This window comes from Phymastichus coffea, unplaced genomic scaffold, assembly GCF_024137745.1.
Source record: "Phymastichus coffea isolate CEN01 unplaced genomic scaffold, Cenicafe_Pcof_1.1 PCOF00053, whole genome shotgun sequence".
NCBI lineage: Eukaryota > Metazoa > Arthropoda > Insecta > Hymenoptera > Eulophidae > Phymastichus > Phymastichus coffea.
Window position 1 is genome coordinate 1,701,293 of NW_026706864.1, and position 10,378 is coordinate 1,711,670.

Here is a 10,378-nt window from a genome sequence, read left to right on the forward strand (position 1 = left end):
TGCAAAAATATATGACGATATAACGTAATGTTTCTTTAAGAACAGCTGCAAACTTAGACGAATTTAGGCCAAGATGCTATTTATACATATATTCTTTGCTAGCCTAAAGTTTAACCACACTCAATTTCTGTAATATAGCTATCAAATTTGGTATGTGTAGTCATAGATATATATAAATCAAAATAATGGCTGTACCTACAATTTTTACGTTTTATTATAATTTATATATATTTATTTATTTTAATGTAATTAACAATCAGAATTTTACCTAAAGAATTATATTTCAAAAATTAAACAAAACTTCAGTAGACGTCATTTAAAAACTCGCGCGTTATATATCCTCCCGATTTCCCCTCCAATCCCTCCACTCGCGAACTCGCGAACTCGCGCCTTGCGACATATGCACACACAGCATCCTTTTCACTTTTCTCCTCTCGTGGCGTTCAGGTGATTGCGGCTGAACATTGGCGAAGATGTAGGATAGTGGTGGGGGTCAGCCGGCGCACTCCCGCTACACACACCGTTCTTCTCTCTCTCTCTCTCTCTTTCCCTCTCTCTATCTCGATTCAATCCGCAGAGTTCAGTCGACTTGTCGACATGTCCATCTGTTGTTGTATCATCGTTTATCAGTGGATTCAATTGGTGTCTTACTGATCTGCAGTCGTGCCCCACAAGTGCAAGAACTGCAGTTCACTTGTTAACGACAACGGGAGGCTGCAATCTGTGTATATTGTCAATCATCTGCATCGACCATCTGAGAAGGTTGGTGAAAGTATAAAGCTTTTTTGTTTGTACGTTATAAAAGTGGGAGAAGCATTTTATTCGCGAGGTACATGGAGTGTGCGAGAAAAAGAGAGAGAGAGAAAGAGAATAGCTCTAGGAATGCAATGTAATTTTGAGCTCTCGCTCGTTACGTACATAAGGTGCGCTCTCCCTCTCTCTCGCTCTCGCGCTAGTGGCATAAGTGTGTCGGTGCATTCCGAGGCGTGTCAGTGCTTGTCATCGCCTCGCGTCGCACGTGCACGTGTATTCGTCAATGTGCTGCTTACTGGTGTGTGCTTGCGCGAAACCTTTGTCTGGCTATTAGTTGTTTTGATGTATAACACAGAGGACGACGCTTAGTTTAAATCCTATTAGTCTCGAGAGAATTTATAGTGATACTCTGCTATTTCTACGGTACAGTCCTTTCAGTATATATGCACAAGCGAGGCATTCTTAGAAAGTATACATTCTAAAAATGTGTCACAAATGCAGCAGCCGTTAGAATTTGCAGTAGAGCACGCTTTCTCTCGTCTGTGTCTTTTGTTTCATTGCCTTTTTGTGTTTTTATTAGTGACCTTAGCACGTTTTTTTTTGGAAAGGTTATTTATTTGTGAATATAAATAGAAAGCATAATTGTAGGTATGCATTTTCCTAATATGGTTATTTCGTGATATAAATGTTGAACGATTGAGATTGTGTAAATAAATGTATGTGTGCTCATTACACTGTTCGTATAATATATTGTGAACCGCGGCTCACGCGAAAATTTCTGTTGCAAAATTGACTGCTTTTTCGAGGTCACCTTTGTGTATGGCTTTTTATTTCGAAGTCAACGTACGTTCGTGCGTCTGTTGGAAGACCGCCTATCGCTTTTCATCTCTGTTTTTCTGTTGCGCTCAATTATTATTATACACGGTGTGTAATTATTTACTAATCAAGTACGTTGTTAAAACACCGCAATACGTGCGGACTACTGTACACTTCAGTCATTTCAATTTTGCAGTTTCATAACGGGTATAACGGTTTTTTTCTGGTTGGAAATTGCGCAAGTAATTTGATATTCCTTGCATCAAAACGAGGCTACAAGAAATTGAGTACTACTCCGTAATTTGAACGGCTTTAAAAATCCTTATCCGAATTGTGTGTGCGTACAAGCGTGTTTACTGGTATCCGAGAGGTATGCGTGGGCTTGTTTATATAATAATTTGACGATGTCGAGGGAGATTTCTTGAATTCACCGTTATTCACAGGCAGAGAAATGTTTGAGCCAATGAATTAGAACAATTTTTATTTCCAAGTAAAGGTCGTACTACAAAAATAGCATTTTCAAACAAAGCTCGGGATGAAAGAAATTTTGAAATGTCTCAGACGAACATCTGCTTATTATTTTCTTTCGAGTGTTAATAAACCTATATAATAATTTTTGTATGAATGATTCACAGTGCTGATATCTGTAGCAACAATCTCAACGAGATCTACGTGACCGAGTCGCTTGTTTTTTTCGAGTCGCGTACTTCTGCTGACTTTATTGCCATGGCTCAGGAAGAAGACTGGGACATGTGGGTGTCTATCATACGCTCGTGCTGTTTGACATCCAAAAAGCCGCTTACTTTGTATGAAATTGCAAGTAAGTCTTCAATTATAATTTATATTTGTAATTTTTTATATTTAATTTTATATATTGATTCTGTTTTTTCATGATCTGTTGTTTGAATGGCAAATTGAGCTAATATTTTTATTGATTTATACTAAAGTAGTTAATTTATTTTGAAATAATTAAAATAGATCTTATTTTTATTTGTAATTTATAATATAATTTTTTTTTAAATAAATGCAATCAAATTCATCATTTTACAGGGGATGTCAAACAGTTGGAGGACAAAGATATACCGTATAAAACTTTTAAGTTCAGATCTCTGGAGGACATGATCAAAAACATTCCCAGCTTGAAAGTATTCAACCAGGGTGGTTCACTGGTTGTACAAGCTAATATTAGTGAAGAATCTGCACATATAAGCAAGATGGTACAACGACAGAAGACTTCTAAAAAGAAAAGTCGTACTGTAATTATTTCTTACATATAATTTATTCATTTTAATTCTAGCAATACACATATTTAGCTGCAGTTTCAAATATATTTTACACACACATGTACAAACATTGTATTATAGAAATGTGTATGTGTGTGTTAGTGTGTGTTACTGATAGTATTATGACATTGCAAACTTCTTATTCTAGAAAGAAATTAAAGTCTACTATTAAGAACATAAAGCTAACATAAAAACTTTTTCACACTATCCATAAAATGCCTATGTACACTTGTTTGATACATTTCTTGTCTTATTATTTTAATGATATTTGAATGTATTTTAGAATTATTTATAACCATGTGCATTCACAATAAATATTAAAACAATATTTGACATTTTAGTTAGCTCCAAGGGCAGCGAATCGATACAATGCAAATACTCGTCGACCCATCAGACCTAGTTACAACAAATGGAATTCCCAAAACAATTACGTGCCAAATAGGCAAGCACTATAACAGTTTATATAACACAATAATTTATATCTACTTTTAATTTAATGTACCTTTATTGTCAACAGGCCAAATGGCCAATATTCTAGTCCTCAAAATCAGTCATCATACAACAACCGTAGTCAACAGCAGAATGGTGAGCAATGTAAACGAACGATAACTTCACCAGCGACAATGCAGCAAACAACATCTTGTCAAGTGTCATCTCCACCAATACCAAAGGGGGTCAGTTACGCCTCAATGTCTCCATCTACTCCTCAGCCGAAGACTGCTACCACTGCTCCAAGCTTCTCAATAACCTCTGTACAACAGAGGATAGCACAGACGAAGACTGAAACACCAGTACGTCACAGTATATCACAACCAACCCAGCAACAGAGACTAAGTCCAACAGCTGTATCTCAAACTCCACAAATCAAGTCACCACAAATAAACTTTACACCATCTCCGGTGAATACAGCTCAAAAATCGAAATTGCAACAGAGGCTTACAACGTCCACACTGTCGCCATCATCTTCAAATATACAGGAAAGACTCAACATTCAGAAACATGACACTACAGTTCAACCAGTAAGACTTAGTTCCTTTTTGTAATTTTACGAATATTGCCTAATATTACAAATTTTGAAAACAATCAATCGAACTTATTCACCAGATGCATGATCCCAGACTGATATTGAGTAGCTATGTAAAAGCTAGAAAACTACCACTGCCAATTTATAAAGATATTCCCTCAAAAGATAAGAACATCTACTCATCTGTTACTGTAAGTAACGAAATAATTTTAAATAAAATTATTGATAAAACATTAATTATTAAAACATTTAATTCAACTGAAAAGGTAAATTCGAAGAAATACAGCTCATATCCGCGTGAAGCCAAGACAAAAGAAGATGCAGAAAAGTTTGCAGCACAAGCTGCTCTTGCAGAATTGCTGGACAAGAGCAACATCCCCCAGACTGAGACATCAAATCATAGTCTTATCATGCAAAGAATTTTAGATATTGTTCATGCCCATCCAAATGGTTTGTTTGAATCAAGCTTGGTGGCAAACTATGTAGCCAAGTACAACGAAAGATTGCCTTCAACTTGGCTCAAACTGGTTGAGCACACGATAAATATCGACATTGGAGCGAACAATTTGACAATTCTTAGTCCTCAACAAGATTCTGTAACTCGGCAAAGTAGACCAACCAGCCCCACGATTACCGAATTGCCAACAGTGAGTCTTTGCAATTTAGATGAATTTTATATCAAGATATATGTGGTTTACAGTACCACGGATATCTGGGGAGTAATCATCCATGAGGAAAATAGCGTAAGTACCTTTGAATAGATTTTTTTTTTAGTAATTAAAATTAAGGGTGTATTGAAATTTCAGGATAAAATTGATGACTTAGCTAAAGATATGAAACATTTCTATGATATAAACGAAGCAATCCCAGCTACCGTTATCCCTGGTCAATACTACGCTGTATATGATTTTGCTTGGCACAGAGTTCGCTGCGTCAAAGTTGATACAGATGCAAAGGTAGCAGAAGTTTTTTTCATCGATCGTGGGGACCACGATAATTTCAAGTTGTCGCAGCTACGTGATCTCAGTGTTCAATTCTGCAAGTTGCCTGCTCAAGCAATACAAATTTCTTTAGTTGGACTTGAACCGTTTTCCAAATGCATTGAAATGCAGGTTCTTCTTGAAGAGACTATGCTTGAAGAAAATGTAAATGTTTATGTCAAAGTTGATTCTATTAGACAAGCTGGTTTTCCTTTACCAGTTACCTGTTACTTTGAACTTGATAAGGATACAGTTGTGGATATAAATGAAGAAATGATCACGAAGTTCATGTCTGAAGTAGCTAATCCCCAAATTTACATGAAATCTGCAAGTTTCATTTACTATTAGTTTTTATGATTGTTGAATTTTGAGCATTTGTTTGCATTTTTTAACAACGATATAATTACTTATTTTTGCAGAATATGCCAGTTAGTGATGTGTACATATCAGAAATTAGAAATAAACAAGTTTATATACAAGTAAAGTCAACAGGCTTAGAGTTGTTGAATGATATGATCACAGATTTAGCAAAAACTTGTTTGGACATCAAACCTGTAAAACCTGCTGAAAGACTGGAAAAGTTCAAATTATATTTAGTAAAGCATAACGACAAATGGAGAAGGATAAAATTAGTAAAAGAATTTCCTGACAAAGCTCAAGTTGTCTGTGTCGATGAAGGAACTATAATCGATGTTCCAAAAGACAGTTCGGTTTCCATAGAAGATGTTTCACCTGTACTGGCAATGTTTCCTTATCAGGTAAATTTTTTACAATGACTTGTAATTTTTAATTTTTCTTTTATTAATATATCATTTAATATTTTACAGGCTATTCAAATCCATTTACATAAAATTTCTCCACTTATGTTCGACGAGAAGATGGCAGCGCATCTACGATTCCTTGCACCGAAAGATGATGTATTCATTATGAAGGTCGTAGGTGATCTTGAATTGATACCCAGGGTGGAGTTGTACAAGAGAACGGAAAACAATTATTTAGCTTCACTAAATGACACTTTAGCTTTAGAACCTGAAATATCGTAAGTTTCTTAATTCATTACTTATATAACACGACTAAGTGTCAGAATAGACAAATAAATAACAATGTTAACTTTTTAATTTTAGATCGAAAATAGACGACAACAACAATGATAAAACAAAATCACGCTCAAGAAAGGATCGAAAATCACTAAATAATCGCAACGAGTTCCCATTGAAGATACCAGAAATTCCACCAATTAACCAGTATTTTGATGTTATTATCACAATGGCTGCTCATCCAAGCAATTTCACAGTTCAACCTTTACATTCTGTTAATGAACTGAAGGTATTAACAAAAAATTATTCTTTTCATTTAATATTTTCAGCTCAGTTTTGTAAAAATACCTTTTGCTTTATTTCAGAAATTAATGTTGGATCTTTCAGCAGTCTGCAACGCGTACAATGGTCCTCCTCTTACATCAAGCAATGTAAAAGTCGGGAGCATGTATGCTGCAAGATATGATAACGATGGAAAATGGTATCGGTAAGTTTCAATTAACGTGAAATTGTGATTTTGGAGAGTAATTTTTTTTTATTATAATTTTTTATAATTTTCAGAGCATATCTTTCCAAAATCCTTGGAAAGACAATATGCGCAGTTTACTTTTGTGATTATGGAGATTATAGAGCTGTGTCTTTGGAACATTTGCAGCCTTTAGCCAATCAATTTTATGACTTGCCTTATCAAGCCATCAAGGCCAAGTTACATGGTAAATTCACAGCTTTTATAAGTAATGAAATGCGCTTCAATAAATGTTGACAAAATGAAAATGAATATTGTTTTGTTACAGGTATTATCCCAAAATTAAAAGGTGATTGGACGGTTAAAGACTCATTAAGATTTAATGAATTAGTTGTTGATAAGTCATTTGTGTCGATCGTGAAGAAATGCGAAGTTGAAAATACAGTGGCTGGTGAAACAGTTTTAAGTCTTGAATTGATCGATACTAGCACAGATGATGATGTCGACATTATTCAACAGCTTATCAAAGAAAAAAGGGCTGAAAAAATTGAGGACTGATTTTATTCTGTTTACTGTCGATCGCCAAATAAAATAGTATTATAATGATTTAAATTATTTACTTTATTTTTATATTGATTCCAAAAAGATTGTAATAAGCGAAAACGAGCTAAAGATTATAGTTTATTTTATATAGAAATGTGTATTTCTAGTTAACATCCTGACGGTCTATATGAGTGAAAAATATGGTTCTGTATTTTTTTCATATAATAATTTTAATAAATAATCATTACTAAATAATGGATTTAATTTATCTTACCCCGCGATGTTTGATTTCAATAGTATCCATTTGAGAATTATAAATGTAAATCACTTGAAACTTTGGCAAAAATGTTCTTAAAAAATTAATATTATTGAAAAATTCTTTTGAAAAATATTTGTTATTTTCATTAAACTAGTCAGATTTTCATTTCGATGTGCTACTTTATTAGAAAGAAAAAAATCTATACCGATTATCGTTAAATACTTAGGAATGATATATTCATTATTCCAAACAAAACCGTTACGTATTTGTCGAATCAAACATTGTTCCAAGAATCGAAATCAACTGTCAGCCGAACTTTACAAGAGAAACTTAACAATGGAATCTCTAATAGTTTTGGATTGATAAATTTATATCTACAATGGATATTATAAAATGTTAATACGTTTAATAATATTTGCCAACCAGTGAAAAGTAACATATTATCTTGCGCTTTCCACTTTATTTTGAAAGTGTACAAAATACCGGTATAACCTCAATTCAAGCCAGTTTTACGATCATTCTTCGCAATATATGAAAAAATCTCCAATTATGAGTTTGACTAACGAAATCAAAGAATTTTACTCAGCGAATTTTGAAATGTACACTAATTTATTATGCGACCCTCAACAATTAGTGTCAGAAAATGCGTGGGTTCTTATACATTCAGCTCGCAGTACTACAGATATTCGGGGAGAAGTGCAAGACGAATTCAATCAAGTACTAATTTCTTTATATATTTATTTGGTTTATGAATAAAGAATGAATGAGATTTAATTATTTTTAGCGGTTTGCAGCAATGCAATTGAATACTATGGATAAGTATTATGGAGACACTCCTTTGAGTGCAACAAGTATTGTTGAGAATTGTCATTATGCTCTTTTTGATTCCCAGTGGTTCAGAGTGAAATGTATCAAGTGTAATTATCAAACACGCATAGCTGAAGTGTATTTTATTGATAGAGGTGATTTCGATAGATATCCTTTCAACTATTTGTTTAATTTGTTCGACTTTTTTTATCTGTTCCCACCTCGTGCTGTCAAGATATCAATAAAAGATTTAGAAGATTATGCAGATTTACCAGAAGTGGCAGATATACTTTCAGAGCTATTGGTTGAGCAAAATGTGTTTATTAAAATTAAAAATCTTTCAATGCCACATGATGATATATTTACTTTAGAATCTGATGTACATATAATGAAACCAAATGGAACCATGTTAAATGTAATAAGTGTTTTGCTTGATAGGATTCATGAGTCAAATTTGAATCCAAATTACATTATTCGAACTGTGAGTTTGTAATAAATATATTCAACTTACATTATTATTTGATACCTTAGTTGAGTTAAAATATTTTTTTATTATAGTCTGATATAATACATTATCAGGCATTCATCCCACAATATGCTTCAATATCTTGCGCGAAAGAAAATGAGATTTATGTTCAACTGAATTCACTAAGTTCATGTTATTTTAATAAACTAATAAATTTAGCCAAAGAACTTCTAAATACTGTAAATGATTTAAAATCAATTGACACCTTTGACAGAGCAGTAACTTATATTGTAAAGCATCCAGTGTGTCAACAGATATATAGAGTAAAAATTATTAATATTAAAAATTATGATGAGGCTGAAGTTATGTGCATTGATTTTGGTCAAACATTTTGTGTTAAGAAAAAAGATTTGATAATATTGGAAGATATTTCGAAACCATTGGCTTGGTATCCAGAGCAGGTACGCTAAAATATCATTTTTTTAAAATTATTAAACTTCATTCACTGATATAAGATAAAAATGGAAACATAACTTTTTTAGGCAGTACAAATCAACTTGTATCAAATAAGTCCAGAAATGTTTGATACAACCATGGCTATGAAATTGATAGATTTAGTTCCAGAATCTCAGCAAGTTTTGTTAAAAGTGATAGACAATACTAAGGAAATACCAGTTGTGACATTATTTAGGACAGGAGAAGATGGTTTCATGAAATGTATCAATTCTGAATTACTGGTGAATTCTATAAAAAACGTAAATTTAATTTCTTGAATTTACAAATACATTATATTTATAAAACTAACTTTCATTTTTTTTAGTAGTCTTCAAGTAACAACTGATTTTGTATTCCTTGGATGTTTTATCAAATTCAGTAATATTTTCTCATGGACTATAAGTATATTAATATTTATAAAATATATACATAAATGTTAGTGCATTTTTTTGTAGTTGTTGCGATTGTCGCGTGAGTATATTGCTTTAATGTTTCATATGTTTTGCTTAAGATAATCGATTTTACAAATTAAGACAAAATACAAGCCATGCATCATAATAGTGTAATTTTTTTTAATTCGACAATGTCAATATTCTATGTAAATTAAAATAAATAAAATTTTTTTCAGAAAAAACGTATATTAAAATTAATCTTAGAGATATTAATGTCATAGTGCTTTACGTTAGTTGGATCGAAATCACTTTTATGATGTATGCTTTGTGCATAGCACATCTGATTATTTGCTGTAACACACGAGGGAAACCCGCAAAATGATTCAATAGTGACCTACGTCTCGCTGACATTGGTACACCTAGCGCAAGCGCCTCTATCTACTTATATATGCGACCGCAAGTTTATTTAGTGATAAAAGCATTTTTTTTCAATTCTAAAATGTGAGCTTTCACAACAATTTTTAACTTATTATTAAGAAACGAGTAATTGTGATTTGTCAAAAAAAAATTCGCAGAGCTGTTTTTTAATGTTTAAGTTTAAGTATTGTAATAAAAGTATTAAAAAATCTATTGGATTAATGTTAAAATTAAAATAAATAAGCTAGTTGTTTTTTTTTTAATTGCATGAATTTCTGTTTTCAATTTTATCTTTTTATACCAACAAGTAATAGCAGCTACACGGTTATAGTTATAATATTAATACCAAACTGAAATTCATTCACCTTTCAAAATATAAAGCGAACGAAAAATATATCGTAATTGTGATCACAATTCCGTAATAACCTAATTGTAATCAAACATTAATATAGAGAACACCATCGCTTTAGTTCATTTCATCACTGCAGACAGTGTAAACAGTATAGTCGGCATCAACTGACATTGGATAGACTGATGAAGCGCGCGCACGCGCCACCACATGAATATGTCGACAACGACGACGAGAGAGAAGAGAGACAAACTGCTAGCTTTTCTCTCTTCTGACTTGACCGCAGATCGG

At 32.8% G+C, this 10,378-nt stretch overlaps 2 protein-coding genes across 4 annotated transcripts; both read left to right on the forward strand.

Moving 5' to 3' along the window:
• Positions 1–584: 584 nt before the first annotated feature.
• LOC131665722 (tudor domain-containing protein 7A-like) lies at positions 585–7,127 on the forward strand. Of its 3 annotated transcripts, none has more exons than XM_058937789.1 (14): positions 585–762; positions 2,205–2,389; positions 2,620–2,825; positions 3,194–3,294; positions 3,370–3,871; positions 3,957–4,067; positions 4,143–4,619; positions 4,683–5,183; positions 5,276–5,614; positions 5,684–5,895; positions 5,981–6,182; positions 6,259–6,380; positions 6,455–6,606; positions 6,688–7,127. In XM_058937789.1, exons 2-14 carry the CDS (start codon positions 2,296–2,298, stop codon positions 6,915–6,917), a joined length of 3,249 nt encoding a protein of 1,082 aa, XP_058793772.1. In that variant the 5' UTR covers positions 585–762; positions 2,205–2,295; the 3' UTR covers positions 6,918–7,127. The 3 variants fall into 3 exon arrangements, with proteins under 3 accessions (XP_058793772.1, XP_058793773.1, XP_058793774.1); XM_058937790.1 differs by lacking the exon at positions 585–762 and adding an exon at positions 1,073–1,176; XM_058937791.1 differs by lacking the exon at positions 585–762 and adding an exon at positions 1,925–1,939.
• A 299-nt stretch (positions 7,128–7,426) lies between these two features.
• On the forward strand, positions 7,427–9,391 carry LOC131665667 (uncharacterized). The gene is made up of 5 exons (XM_058937722.1): positions 7,427–7,878; positions 7,946–8,449; positions 8,527–8,895; positions 8,977–9,189; positions 9,258–9,391. The coding sequence occupies exons 1-5, from the start codon at positions 7,693–7,695 to the stop codon at positions 9,273–9,275; spliced, it is 1,290 nt and encodes a 429-aa protein (XP_058793705.1). The 5' UTR covers positions 7,427–7,692; the 3' UTR covers positions 9,276–9,391.
• The last annotated feature ends 987 nt before the right edge of the window (positions 9,392–10,378 follow it).